Here is a 15,708-nt window from a genome sequence, read left to right as displayed (position 1 = left end):
TCAAATCTACCAAATACAATCTGTTGGCACCGATAATGGGTCGGACTCATAGGTCGTCTGATTAGGCTAACAGCACAGCAATAAATAATAATTATTAATCGGCCACACACACACGCACACGCTTTACATACTATATATATTATATCACACTAGATATAAATCTATGTTAATTGTTATCGTAAATTATAATAAAATAATTTAAATTTGTCGTGTGTTTTCCTATATTGTTCCCGTCTTGTCTGTCTTCTTTCTACCGCCGTATTGAATATGCGTTCGAGAAATTATTTCGCAAGTTTTTTATTATTATTGTTAAGCACGAATCACCGCAACTTCATAAATTATAATTTGTGTGCACGAATTGCCACAAGTGTATACTACGTGCTATACGTGCTGTATTTTACGAATCTCCGTATTATTATTATATTTGTTAGCGTACGCTAATCGTCGCTAATCGTATTAATATTAGGTTCTTATTATTAATTATATTTATTTTACGTGCGCTTATCGCCGTGAGTTTTTATATTATAATTATTTATACGTGTGTGTGTCGCCGTCATATTTATTGTTTTAATTTATTTTATATTGTGTGTTAAATTATATTATTGTGTGTGAACGAATTTTAATTATCATTTAGATTAAGGTACAGGTTGCAGTTGACCATCAGTCCTCCGACTAATTTGTTAGTTTTATTTATATTATCTGTTTATTTAGTATTTTTATCGGTGTGCCAAGGCAATTTAATTATTATATTTATACTTACATTTTTTAGTGTTGGGCCAGAGGGGCCGTAATTAATTTAAATTTTAAACTTCCGTGTTGTTGTGAATCTTTTACCTTATTATTATTGTTATTATTTTTGAATATTATTTAGTACACAGCAACAGTAGTTACCACATTGTTTACCATTTATTTATAAAGGTGCGTACTCACGAGCGAACATTGTGCGACGTTCGAAGTGAGCTCACTCGAACGCGAACGAGCACGTATGAGCATTCGGACGAATTCAATTTGTTCGTGTGGACATATATTGTATGTGCGACGCACAAAATATACTATGCGTAGCTGTTCGGGCCCATTCCAGAGTCGAGTACAGTAGTTGTTAACATACTTTAGTATCGAAACGTAGTGTTTTGGTTTAAATACAAAAAAAGTGTTACAAAAACAATTTTTCAAGTATAACAATTTTTTAATTATTATTTTATTGGTGAATAATGAGTAATCATTTACAAGTTGCAAGTGCAGCATTTATTGTAATGCATGAACTTATGAAAATCAAAGAAAAAAAAGTTCGACGTAAAAGACGTTTTTGGAGATCAAAACTTTACATCGATAATGAAAATAGAGGAGCTAATTTGTTAAATAGTATGCAGTCTGATGTACACAGTTTCCATTTTCAAAATTTTACAAGAATGTCATAGTCGGCATTGGATCATCTCTATCAGCTAAAAAACAATGCATGGCGTCGAAACCAAATCATTTTGAGTGATATATGTCGTTGGCACCTTTTAAAAATAATATTATAAGTAGGTAGGTACTTAATTTCTAAATTTTCATTCTAATTATTATTAATTATTTATTTTTAATATTTACCTTTTCCAGTTCCATAACTTTTTTTTACTTTTGCTTTTTTTCTACAATATGATCCCTGTAAGCTTAATATTTTTTTTTTAATTTCCTCAACCGGTCTTTTCATTTCTTTTGCCAAATGACACCAAGCATCATGTTTGGCATTTTTTGAAAAATATGATGGATTTTTCGAGTCCCACAACACTTCTTGCAATCTAAATGCTTCAATTAAATTCAAGCAATCTTTGCTATCCCAATCCATTTTCAAATAGATAATAAAAAAGTGTAAGTTAAGTACTTATTTATTTATTATTTTATAACGCATGTTTGAATTAACTAATATACCGTCCAAACGGTGACACGAATGCTCGCGGTGTTCCTTTGAACATAACTTAAAAACCGACAGTGATCGGCTCGTCGTGCGATTCTATTCGACCTATTCAGCGAACGTTCCTGAACGCTCGCGAATGCTCACGAACGTCGTCTACACGGTCGCATGGTGGGTCGCACACAAACGTTCGTGAGCATTCGTTATTTTTGTTCGCTCGTGTGTACGCGCTTTTATAGTTACCCATTTTCTTTAGTTTAAGCCTACACACTTACATATTACACACATACACACCCATAGCACCACATAGTCGGACAGTATTTTCGCGACGATCCCAACCATCACTGTCCGATCTATTTACACATTACACTTTTACACATCGTGTGGCCGACGAAGTCGGTAGTTAGTTTAATCAGGTGGTGTGCACGAAGTAGTTGGAAACCGGGTTGCGCGTAGCAATATTTTACGCATCTGGTCCAAACACAATCATTGTATTCAATGTGACCTTAGCATTAATAAGAAAGTCATACATACGTATTTATAATTATTTTAAGCAGTTTAAATTGGAAACTGATCATTGTAACCGTTCTTACAGGTTAGCAGATTTTAACAATGTAATAACAAATAACGGTTTAATCAGCAGTTACATCTTTATTATTGTTGGTGTTCATATCCATTCAAAAAGTAAATATTACAACAGAATAGACCAAACTACGTATACGGTCTCACACTACGACTTCTTCGGTGTAGTTATTTCGGACAAACCTGCGTTTTTGTAATTTTTTCTTATTCATTTAAAATTGTATCTTAATTAATAAAGTTATTAACATTTACACATCATTTAAACATATCTTGTTTAAGAATATTACGTGTAGGACGTATGTATTATTGAATATTTGAAACATTAAAACTTTGAAATGTACATAATAATATGTGCTTGTTGTGCACCGTCAAGGAATTGCGTCTCTTTATCATTATGAAGAGTATTATTTTTGATTTTTGTTGGTCGGTGGGTCGGTGTGTGTATTAACTGAAAATAGATTCGGATCAAGAATTGGTGGCCTGCATACCCCAGGACCATCCCACCATTTGTTGATGTCTTCGTAGTGCTTGGGCAAACGTTTTTCGTCATGGAGCATGGCGCACAGCCGACAGTAATATTTACTTCCGATCGTCACCGTGCCCGTGCCCTTCCACTGGAAGTACTCGTTGTACAGCTCGTCGTCTTCGTCGAGTTTATTCAGGTACTCGGCCAGCAGCTTCGGCGATTCGAAGTCGTCCACGTGTATGAACGAGTTCTTCGGCGCCACCAACTCGTAATCGCTGCGACTCGGTCCCATAACGATCGGCAACACGTCATGACTATAGGTGAACGACACAGAAAACACGATTACGATATTACTCAACAAATGATGCACAAGTCGATTAGCATATGCCATTATTAAAAAAAAAAAAAAAAAAAATCGTGGATAATTAGCCGAAATACTTTTTTATAAGAATCTAAGCTTTGAATAACTGCAGTAAAATATTTATTTTCCCATGTGTAAGAAATTCTTAGGGAATATATTTTATCAAAATCCTTATTTTCAGGAGCTTTATAGATATGTAAGCGATTTGTTTACTACCGTTATTCTTAAGAATTATCATTATAAATGTAAAAGGTAGAAATTGTGCACCGTAACGATAATAGTTACCTAAGCGCGTTCAGGAACAATTTCTCAGTTATATAATGACGACAGTGCGCATTCTCGAAAGCCAAATAAAATTTATAATCCGTGTCCAACAATTTCAAGCAACTGTTATCATTGTCTCGAGGACACTTGAGAACTCCGCAGTTACCATATATGTCGACCGAAATGTAATTCGCTAGTTCGTTGGCGTAAATCGTACGATTGCTATTCGGATAACAATTCGAAACGAACCACGCGACTTTCTTGGACTTTCCATCCGCATAATTTCTTTCTATCCGTGGTAGGGGAGGTTTGTATTCAAAAAAGTACCCATACGGATTCGGTATATCACTGTCCCATCGATAATTCGATGTCCAATTGAATACGTTACTATCTGTCATAAATGATGTCGAATAAGGAGCTTCGGTATGATGCATAATCCATATCTAAAGCAAATGTTGCACTCGAATTATTATTTTTACGATATGTGGTACATACGAGTACATTTAAAAATGACTACAGAAACCACTACCTACATTCATTATATATTAAATATCAACAGTTACATTTGTCTTGTCTATACCCATTATAACCTAGTGGAATATATATCATAACAATTTGGAATACCAATAAAAATCATAACTCTTACCAAATAATACCAAGTACTAAATGCAAAACGAGCATCAAAATGCTATCAGGAATTTGACGAACATTTGTGGAAAAATATTCATATTCTGATTATGCATATGGATTAATAAGCTCCGATAAACGATTTTGGTGTCTAAATATCGTAATTGACTCACTTGATTTGGTGGCCTATTGAATGTCGGACGGGTGTAATGGTGCCTAAATATTACAGCGTCGACTTCTGGACCGTAAGATAAGTTGACCGTTAGCCAGCATTGACTGACCGGGCAACCGATGAATTCTCCTTGGTCGAGTAAAGGAATTTCCCAAACATCACCGATGCCGGTGTGAATCAAAATCCGTTTGATTCGTGACATTTCGTACTTGTAACCAGCCGGTACGTAATACAATTGCTCTTTGATTCTGTCACCATTGGGTAACTCATCTGGCCACACCAATCTGGAATTTGTGAATTTGTTGTATGTACCTGTGCGATACATGAAAATAATATCTTTGAAAACAACGAATAAAACTTAATGTTTTCGAAGAGAATATTTTACTTGTTTTTTCACTGGACGGTGCACAAGTCTTAAAATAAAATAGAACGATCAATATTATTATTGTGGATAAATTATATTATTATAATATATATATATATACAATCTTAATTGTATTAAATTGTAAGACAACATTTTGGTATGTCATAGTTGGGAGAGCGGATCTTTAGGTTTTTACATATTTTTATTGGCTTTATGCAGATTTACGATGATGAAAAATGTGAACGATTTATCCATCATAGAGTTCGTAGGAAAACATCATTATTTTATTTTATTTTTCATAATTTAGCATATTTTGTACATTAGAGCAGCGTTCTCAACCAGGGGGTCGCGTAGTTCAAAAACAATAAAATGCTGATTTACAAAATGTAAATTCAAATTAAATTTTTACCTAATATAGATGGAGAAGGGGTCGCGAAGTGATTGACCATATTTTATACCTATTTTAGAGGTCGCGACACTAAAAAGGTTGAGAAACGATGCATTAGAGAATATTTAGCCTATTTTTCATATTTTTGAATACATTCAATTATTGTTCATAAAAAAGCACATTTTATTAATTTCAGAATTGTGATTTTTTTAGGAAAAAAAAATTGATTGTTTTATTTGTACTCCTATGTATGGAACTTTTATCCATTTTTTCTATTTAAATAATTTATCTATTACCAAGGAATGGTGGATATAAGTTGTTCGTTGTTTTTATTTAATTATTTTTTTTTTTTTTTTTATACATAATTTTATAATATTTATTCTCCTATGTATGAACTGTTATACATTTTTACATTTAAATAATTAATCTATTACCAAAGGAATGGTCCACAACAATAATTTTATGTTTTTATTTAACTATTTAAGAAAAAAAAAAATCTTATAATATATATTATCTGCATATTTACCAGTTCAAGGAATATTGAGAGATTATTTTAGAATTTTATAGCATATAAGCATCATGTTAAGCTTTTAAGAACCTAAAAATTCGCTCTTTAGTCAAAATGTTATATTTAGCGGTGCATGATTCGTTCTAACGGTCGGAACTTTTCTTTCGCAATTTTACGATACTTTCCGAGAAAATCGGTCTAGTAAAGGTCTAAAATTATTATTAAAATAACTAGAAAAATTTTGACGTAATAATACTGAATTATTGTTTTTTTTCTAATACTCAAAACGTTGCAGAATTTGTTCAATTACGTTCGATTTTCAAAAAATAATAAAAATTAAATAGGAATCAGAGAATAATTAAATATCACACAGAAATATTTACAGATAAAGTTTTTTGCACACTAACCCGGTACTAGGATATAATGTACCGGATGGTAGGTTTTTCGGTATAACAATCACGTACTGCTACGGAGCAATATTCATATGTACTATAATTAAAATACTATATTTTATACATCATAGTACTATAATAACACATACCAATATAGGACTCAGATATTAAAATAACAGTACATTACAATATATTAAATACAGTAAAATATTAATATTAATACAGTATATATTATAAATTATTAAACAGTATAATGATACTAAGCACTAATATATTATACTTATGATATAATTAATAATTTATTATAAATAAATATATATTAGATATATGTTAATAATAATTGTTAATTGACTGTAACAGGTCATTTTGATATTGTATGTAGGTAGATTTGGGTGACCATACGGGGTTGTCCCTTTTTTGATCATTATGTCCCGTTGTCCCGGGAAACTTCGAACGGGACGCTTTTATCCTGTTTTCTGAAGATTGTCCCGTTTCAATCCCGTTATTTTCATATAATTAAATTATAATTTATAAATTTTTGTAAAAGAATAAAATTAATTTATGAATCAAATATAAAACAGTTTATATTTAAAACATGAAACCAAAGTTATAAATAACAGACTAAAATTTCTGTGGAACGAACGTCGAGTGCCGACGAGCAATACATATAATAAGTAGATATAGTAATAAGGTAAGTGTACACTATACGCCGTATAGCATAATAATTGTACCATACTACCATAGTAGCATTGATTATAGAATATTCTATTCTATAATCAATGATAGTAGTAATAAATAAGCCATTAGGTATTAATTCTATGAATCTATCGCGGACGGTGGCATGCGATAACGATAACCGATAGTTTATGAGAATCACTCTATGTCGTATAGCATATGCATTACTAACTAAAATATATAATACTATTTATAATCGATGATTATAATCAAAAAGTTGAACAACAAAATATGTCGAATAATAACGTACGAACAGTAAAGCGATTGTGTTTATTATAGCTACTACGTATAGTCTTTTTTCTTTAAATTTTGTGAGGTGGTGCATTATAATTTTTAATAATGCCAAAGAAGAGATGTACGTTCACTGTATCTTTACAGTCTAAATTTAGTTTCCTAAAAAATTGTGAAGAAATTGGAAAAGTGTTTTGTACGGTGTGCAAGGCAGTATTTTCAATCGAACATAGAGGACGCTCAGATATCAAACAGTATATAGAAAAGAAAAAACATACATCGGCCTTATCTAGTGTTTCAAAAAGTGACAAGGTAACTTCATATTTTATTAAACAAGGACCAGCTGGCTTAACTATAGAGGTGGGAATTTTCGGTCGTTTGAATGAATCGAATCATTTGAATCGGATCAGTCTAGTGATTCGGTCATATCAGTCATTTCGGTCTTGCATCATATATCGTTCTTATCATTAGGTGAATCAATTTTCTTATGAAATATGAATCAGTTAATCAGTGACAGAGATTATTATTATGATAATGTTGTAAATTGTACTGTTTGTAGTAAAACGCCGTGGTTGTTATTATAAGCCATGATAATTATCACGGTCTTGGATTATTAATTATTATTGTATATATTTAATATTATACTAATATACTGCCTATGATTACTATTATAGACTTGTGTTTTCGTTAATACCTTACAAAACCTTAGTTGGTATCGTGAAAGTAGATAACACCATTCACCACAGATTATAATATATTATCTTTTAATCACGAGATGTAATTATGATTAACATGTAAATCAGTACAACACTATAGTCAACTATAGGGACTATCAATAATCGATACTGTCTATTATTAGATAATTATTGTTTTCCCCGAGAATAGACTAAAGACTCCATGATATAGTAGAATTATTATTATTATCATATTTTATACTTATTATGCATGGGTTGTACTATCTATTACCAAAAAATAAAACAAAATAATTCAACATTTTATATTTTTATAATTGGTACAAGAAAATTATAAATTATATATAATATTATACGAATATTTATTACGTTTGTTACTGTGCATGAAACTTTAGTTAAAAGAAAAGAGTAATAGAATTATTTACTAGTTACATCTTTGATTAACCGTCTTAATAATAACGAACAAGTTATACGGTAATGACTAATAACTTAGAGCGCACTGTACGCACGTGCGTACCGAACGACGGCTATCGCGGAACTGAATCATGTAGTTATTGTTATAAATGAAAATTTTAAATAGTAAAAATATATCGATAAATAATTTTTGGAAGATTGTTGAATATTCTCTAGCAATGCCTGGAACAAATGTTGCAATTGAAAGAGTATTTTCCATTACTAATGTGTTATGGACGGACGAAAAAAATAACTTTCTCGTTCCTACCATCAAATCAATTATAATTTGAAAATCATTTCAAAAAATATTCGTGTAATGATTTTTATGATTTTTTGTTAAAACAACTAAAATTATTAAACGCAATCAGTTCATCGCAAAAGTACAGTAACGGCACTGCAATAGATAATAAAACATGATGAGCAAACGACATCAACCCAATAAGAGTAAACAAGTTTTTTTTATCAAAATATTAAACAAGGTAGTTAAAAAATATTTTAATTGTAACTATAAAATATAAAAAATATTTTAAAAAAATGTGTATGTTTATGTGTGTTTAAACCAAAAATTTCTTGTCCCGTTTTTTTTTTTTTTTGTAAAACTGGTCACCCTAACGTAGATGTTTTAAATTAATTAGTATAATGCAATACTGTTGAAAAATATAGTATTAGTTACATTAAATATTAGGATTCACTATATATATATGTATAGCAGTGGCCAAACTACGGGGATGCTAAGGGGCCCTACTGAATTTAAAGCACTCTCATGTTCCATGTAATTTTAAATTAAAAATATTTATTTTTAATAGCACTGTTCTAAATGAAATTATATTCCAGGCAAACATTTTAATTTTATACCTTAAATTTTATTTAAATTAATGTTTGATAGTTTATAATAAATTATTTATACATTTAAGGAAGCTTCATTACTAATTTATTGAATTACATCATCGTCTCATATTAGGAACGCCCGCTAAGTAACAATAATATATAATATTAGCTCTTACAACTATAAATATTTCAAATATACTTTACTTTTCTTTCACTGACTTTTTCCGACTTGAACACATATACGTAAATTGATACTAATAAAATTATTAATACTATGGTAATTATGAACTTTTGAGAACAATTACGCATACAAGGATACTTGATCTTGAACATTTTTTACAAATCAATTTTTGTCTAATCGATCAAATACTATCACTCGAATGTAATTAATTGAACCCATCTAGATAGACATTTGTTAAATAAAAACTAAAAAAATTAAATAATGTAAAATAACATGTAACACACTTATGATCTTCATAATACATACACGTGTGAGTACATTAATAATTTAACGAGTACTGTATAATTTATGAATGTTGGCATCCATACCAACATCTGGCATCCATACCAACATCAAACTCTGTTAGCCAATGTAACTTTTTCTGATACAAAACACCTGCGTTTTGCTGACAGCGAGTTTTAAAATGTATGTTTTAGCTTTTGTTTCCATAATGATATAGGCAGTGGCGGCTCGTGCTATAGGGCACACGGGCACGTGCCCCACCTAAAAAATTGAGAAGAAAGAAGAAAAATGTATATTCAATTATTAAAATTAATATTGAATAAGTATTTCTTCCATCATGATATAAGTTGGTACTTGGTAGTTTGAATATTATCGAAAACAATGTTTTATCAAATACGGGTGCTCCTAGATACGGTACGTGTATACTATATATACGCATTGGGCGGCGGGCACAACTTTGTTGTGCCCGGATAATCCGATCAACAGTACTAGATTTCCCCCACTTTTCGACATGAATTAATACGGCATTGCCGGGCACAATCCGATTGTGCCCGAATTCTATTTTTATTACGATTTATAATATTTTGTCGGTTCTATTGCCTTCGTATTGTTATTGTCGACCGTCGCCGGTTTTGAAAACATGATAAAATAACAATTAATTATTATCTGTTCATTCTAATAATTCTGTTAAGTGTGTTTGTTTATTTTATTAAACGTTTAGTACTTTTGTACTGTCATTTATCGCCTTATCGGTGCATTTTTCTATAATATTATAAAATAAGTATTTTTACTATTTAGTGTATGGTGCATAGTGTTACGTCCAAATTTTCCAATTGTGTTTCAATTTTCACAGATGATATGAAGAATTCATCGATAATACCGATGATGAATCGAAAGATGGCTTTCCAGCAATAGCCGGTGAATGTTCTCCTGAGAGATAAATCACCCGACTGCGAAGGAAAATCTATACGGTGCTATACATTTCAATAACGTCGAAAAATGTTCAATATTTTTATTTTCTCTTCTGCGCTCGTTCGATATGATTAATATTTTTCCAAAAGTCGATATACAAACTGTGGCAAGAAAAAATTTAACATTATATAATCTATCACAAAACCGATAAGATAGGTACATTATAATTACAAACTGATTGATTTTATATACCTACGATATTATTTACTATATAGTATATGGTATGTATTTATATGTACTCATGTACGTATATCGTTTAACTAATTATGTTATGATGCGTCTCGCGTACAAAATAGTAATGTAAATCCAAATGTATCTTTAAGTTTTAACAAAACATACTAAATATCGGTTCCTTTACTTTTGATAATACTTGTTAGTACTTAATTACAAGTATAAGATGTCATTAGAAATAGTAAAAAGTTTATTATTTAATTCAACGGAATTTACAACAATGTTTTGCTAGGATGGCAAAAAATGAATAGCGTCAAACAATTTTATATTCAAATTTAAATATGAATCAAAAGTCCGTTTCGCCAGCACTGCAACTTTAGAATCTTAATATCACACCTTGATGGTATTTTTTACTTTTGTTGCACAATTTTGTACAACCAAAATACAATTTTTACAACTCCCTTACACAAGAAAACGTTTTTATCATGGGGAAACGCAAAAAATTCATTTAAATCGGTCCGGCCGTTCTCAAGTTTTAGCGAGACTAACGAACAGCAATTCATTTTTATATATATAAATTATAACCCGGGCTAACGGGGGGAACGGATGCCCCTACCACCTCCCATAGGATATACAACGGGCAAATTTAATTGTAACTATAGAATGCTATTAAAATGGATAAGTAGTTGGGGTGGGTGGTGGGTATCATGTATACATTTTTGTTCCTCACCGAAAATGAGTTTAACCACTGGCTTCGGATATTGATTGTAAGTGATTGCAAACATAATCGTGTACGTTATAATCGCAAACACGTTCGCACTAGAATAACACATAACTAGATGCGTATTGAACTAGTTTTCAGACTTTGTATTTTGCCATTGAATAGTGATCGTATAATAGTGCAAAAACGTCAATGATAACGATTTGAGGGTGATTATATACGTTGTATTGTGTTCAATATCTAATACAGCACACTAACGCGCTAAGTATAATATATCTTAAACAATATACTTGTATTATATATTTTACATATTATCATTGACACAAGTAATTATAATCAACGAACTTGTACAATTGTCCGAGTCACGAGGCCTAAAATTTTTAATGAAGAGTACAAGGTCCGGCATTTATTGACGCCACTGTCAACGGTACTCGATCGACACCCATGAGGAAATGTCACGAATCCAGCCAGCGAATAGAATAAATTACAACTCACATATTATTTTCCAAAACGATATCAATAACATGGCAATAAATAATATTTTATACACGTCATGTGAGTTCTTTGTGACATCGCATAGGTACATATATTATGCATGCGCGATTTCAAGTGGTTTCACCTACTACAACACTACATTTTTCAATTATTTATTTTTTCTTTAATCGCACCACAAAACCAATATTTGAATATATTTAAACTAAGCTATAACATTTTTTTTCTCGTAATTTTGATTACTGTCACAATTTCGATATTTTCAATAAAAAATAATATATTTCTAAACACTAAACTCAGTACTAGCATTCATCTTATACGGACGGTTAATCATCTACAACGATTACACGACTAATAGTTAATACTATAATGAATAATGTATATTATGTACATTCGTGTTTCTGTACAAATAAAATTATACCGAGAGCATTAGGATCGATAATAAATACGCATCAATATTGTAGGTGAACAATATTATGAAATGCTATCACATAAGAACAATATTTTGACTAGGCCAGTCGCGAGTAGCCAATCGTCTGGTGTCGACGAGACGTGTGGCTGCCGACAGTCTCTACTTGGGCTTGACAAACCCTTTGGCGTACGGTTTCTTCGCGTTCGTGTTTAAATAATAAATGCCTCGAGCTCTGGAAAACGTACATACGGACGAACGAATCAACAAAACGACCAGAATCGATTAAAACTTTGATGGTGCTAACGACTTACTTGTGCGTGACGTGTTCGCCCATCAACACGTACTCAGACTCCGGCGGGTTGCATAGACCTAAATTGAAATAGAATCGGTTGGAGCACGGCAAAGCCCAGAACCCGATGTTGGAGTTAATCGATTCGATGAAGTACGGCGTCACCTTGGTGTGATCGCACGACAGCGTTTCTGTAAATCATAATTTGATATGTTTGTTACACACTCGCGTCATGCATACGTAAATAAACTGTCACTCAGGGGAGGCCTCGGTAGATGTTAATCAATGATAAGGGTACACTAACTATGATTAAATGATCTAATAAGTCTTTTCCAGCGACATTTGGTTTGAAGGGGTTTTAAATAGGCGATTGGATGATTAATCGAAAAATGTAAAATGAATAAAATTGATCCATATCGATCGGAAATTAAAATTTATTTTAATAATATAATAATTAAATTATTTTGATGAACTAATTATTAGTGCTGCAAATCGGCACAACCGTTTGAAATTGTAATTCGAATGTGTTTCGAATGCACCGTAATAAACTAACATATGAAGATCATTGGTTCCCACCCGCCTAAATCGATATCATACTGATTGACTGCGTTACAATTATAAAACATAGGACGTTCTTAAAAGTTTCAAGTGAAAAAAATTACTTAAAAATTAACGTCGTTTGTTCTTCAAAATATTGCTTGAGGTTTAAGATTGAAATTTAAAAATAAAATAAATCATACAATGTATAATCAATGAATATACATATAATTGGACACATATTTTGATAATTACGGCGAATCTGTTTTTAACCGTTGCACCAACGTCGCCCCGCCCAGAATGTCCTTAAAAATTCGATTAAAACAGAGGAACGTGACGATGACGACTCACGTATAATGCTGTCGCTGGCACAACCGGGCTGTGAAGTACCGCCGTTCACGTAGAAATCGGCGTGGCCGCTGGGCCCCCACTGGCCTAAGATCCCGGCCGCAGTATGTATGATGTCCACAAAATGTGCGTCCGTCGGGTCGAGATCCCTGGACCGGTTGTTGCTCATATAGAATATAATGGTCGGGTCCAAACCGGTGATCCGACCGATTTTTCCCGACTTGATGAAATTTGAAGTCAGACCCGCAATATGAGCTCCAACGCTATACCTGCGCATTAAAAAAAAAAATAATATATTTGTAATTAATTTCATGCGATGAATAAATCATCACTGAGCGAGATGGGGTACGAATAAAAAGTGTTCGTACTAAACTACGGGTTAGCCCCTTTTCGTTATGACACTTTATTATTACTGGTGCATTCACGTATATTAAGTTGTTTATCTACCGGTGCGTTCGATAAACTGTCACACGTTTTCGCCAGAATCACGCGCAAAACATTATTATTATAATTGAATTTTTTTCATAAATCATAATCAGTGTTTATTCAAATCTGATTTTGACGGAAACCGTATGTGATATGCGAAAAAGAAATGGTTTCAAAATAAGTGGACGGAAAAGTCGATAACCGGTAATGCGTTGTGATAACCGATCATTCGGCAATCCGGTTGCACCCCCCAGTGGTCCGTGAACACAATATTATACCGTTCACTCTAAAAATTCAAAATTCTCTCTTCTACTAAATTTTGTATCGTCTGTCATTATACAAAAATAAGCACTTAAAAGTTTTAAGTTGAAATACATACACAACCACACACACATACTAAACGTTTAATCAATTATTTCTTTTTCAAAATTAATATCCTATACAAACATCCTAATGGTTTGTAACAGCACACATCTGTATATGTAACACACTGAGGTAAAATGCAATATGTACATAGAATTTACATTGTATACTACGTGTACGCGAAAAGAATAATATACCGTTCGAAAATCTTAACAAATAACAGTATAATCGATTCGGATTATAGAAATCTTATTCGTCGATGATTAGCTGGATACACACGTTCAGTTTTCAGTTCAAACTTAACTTAAAGTAAGTGTGTTCAGGTAAGTTGAAGCTCGTGATTGACTACACACGATTCGTATCGTTGATCAGTTAAGTGTGGCGACTTTATGATGTCCAACGATTTGTGCATCGTTTATTTTTATTTTTGTCACTATATTCTGATGTCTAAACTTTCCATAAACATGGGTTTTCTCGGTACAGTTCAATAAATTCGCTCAGAACTTTTTGTGGCCAATTTCGAGAGTCCATACTATTATTATAATTTAAAATACTGAAGAAAATCATTTACAATATTTTTATAATTATTTATAATTATTATATCTGTACTTACTCTTCTGATATAATATCTTAATTATATTATTAATAATAGTTGATATACGATGAATAATATCTGAAAGTTTCAATATATAATAATATATTGAATAATATAATAATATATTCATTTATATATGCACGTGGTCGTTCGCGCCAATTCAAAAAAATCAAGAACAACCAGTTCAGTTCATGCCGCGTCCAGGACTAAACAAGCCTTCAGTTTTTGCATACTTACGTTAGGACTTGTCTAAACGGCCAGGCCTGTTCAGTCAAGTTTTAAACAAAAACTGAAGTGTGTACGCAGCTATTAGGTTAAAATTAATTTTAACGAAAATTCTTTTTTGACTAATTTCTATAAATAATAAAATATATGACTATTCTATTTATTTTATCAATAAAAATGAAGGTTTACAAAAAACAATTATCTATTATCATTATTAATGTTATCACTATCACTATCACCGGACGTTATAATTTATGTAACAATATCGAAAAAGTATAATCGTCGCATACACGTTTTGTTGCTTCGTCATTTTACGTTGACGCCATCCACATTGTGTTATCAAATTGTTACGTATTATTTTTTATTCGTATGTAGACAGATGTAATACAAGACTTGTAAATAAAAAAAAAAAATCATGGCGTTACATGTTTTGACGGTAATAGATTTTATACGATTTCTAAGATTATATACTAAAACTCGATCATAACACATTATCAGTATTAGTGTTCGACCTTGTTTATTAGATTAGATTAGTACTGTATAACATTGGTATTATTATAATCGATGCAATAACCAGTAAATATATGATTCTGAGGAGTTGAATATTTGGAGAAAGATCGGCTTTGAATTTTTCGATCGGTATAAACTGTAAACACATTAGCTTAAAATTAATCCTACACAGAATTCTATAAAAAACCTGTTAACGTATAAGATTAAATATCATAATCAAATAATTT

At 31.6% G+C, this 15,708-nt stretch overlaps 3 protein-coding genes across 4 annotated transcripts; all 3 read right to left on the bottom strand.

Moving 5' to 3' along the window:
• Positions 1-1,579: 1,579 nt before the first annotated feature.
• Positions 1,580-2,458, bottom strand: LOC112680554. Its single transcript, XM_025550678.1, has one exon. It carries the CDS (start codon positions 1,826-1,828, stop codon positions 1,580-1,582), a length of 249 nt encoding a protein of 82 aa, XP_025406463.1. The 5' UTR covers positions 1,829-2,458.
• Positions 2,459-2,525: 67 nt separating this feature from the next.
• On the bottom strand, positions 2,526-9,690 carry LOC112680553 (glycoprotein 3-alpha-L-fucosyltransferase A-like). 2 transcript variants are annotated; one of them, XM_025550676.1, is made up of 5 exons: positions 9,162-9,690; positions 4,752-4,779; positions 4,368-4,678; positions 3,589-4,010; positions 2,526-3,256 (listed from the first exon to the last, which is right to left on the bottom strand). In XM_025550676.1, exons 1-5 carry the CDS (start codon positions 9,288-9,290, stop codon positions 2,881-2,883), a joined length of 1,266 nt encoding a protein of 421 aa, XP_025406461.1. In that variant the 5' UTR covers positions 9,291-9,690; the 3' UTR covers positions 2,526-2,880. The 2 variants fall into 2 exon arrangements, with proteins under 2 accessions (XP_025406461.1, XP_025406462.1); XM_025550677.1 differs by lacking the exon at positions 4,752-4,779 and having other exon boundaries at positions 4,368-4,650; positions 9,162-9,282.
• Positions 9,691-12,119: 2,429 nt separating this feature from the next.
• LOC112680565 (inactive pancreatic lipase-related protein 1-like) lies at positions 12,120-13,631 on the bottom strand (the record flags this gene model as incomplete). Its single annotated transcript, XM_025550700.1, is given in 3 exon segments — positions 12,120-12,420; positions 12,500-12,668; positions 13,366-13,631. Coding segments are annotated over 3 exon segments (508 nt in total), but the record flags the coding sequence as incomplete, so codon positions are not given.
• Between the last annotated feature and the right edge of the window lie 2,077 nt (positions 13,632-15,708).

Source organism: Sipha flava, unplaced genomic scaffold (genome assembly GCF_003268045.1).
Source record: "Sipha flava isolate LNK unplaced genomic scaffold, YSA_version1 177_pilon_pilon, whole genome shotgun sequence".
In the NCBI taxonomy this organism is placed as follows: domain Eukaryota; kingdom Metazoa; phylum Arthropoda; class Insecta; order Hemiptera; family Aphididae; genus Sipha; species Sipha flava.
The sequence above is the reverse complement of the archived record's forward strand: the minus strand, read 5'-3'. Positions and strand labels throughout refer to the sequence as shown.

What these genes read in the sequence shown, in the direction of transcription:
- LOC112680554 (XM_025550678.1), bottom strand. Translation starts at nt 1,828, where the DNA reads ATGGATTGGGATAGCAAAGATTGCTTGAATTTAATTGAAGCATTTAGA.
- LOC112680553 (XM_025550676.1), bottom strand. Translation starts at nt 9,290, where the DNA reads ATGTTCAAGATCAAGTATCCTTGTATGCGTAATTGTTCTCAAAAGTTC. An exon ending in AAAAAGTCAGTGAAAGAAAA is followed by an intron (nt 4,780 to 9,161) that starts GTAAAGTATATT and finishes TTTTATTTTAAG; the next exon opens with ACTTGTGCACCGTCCAGTGA. An exon ending in ACCGTCCAGTGAAAAAACAA is followed by an intron (nt 4,679 to 4,751) that starts GTAAAATATTCT and finishes TGTATCGCACAG; the next exon opens with GTACATACAACAAATTCACA.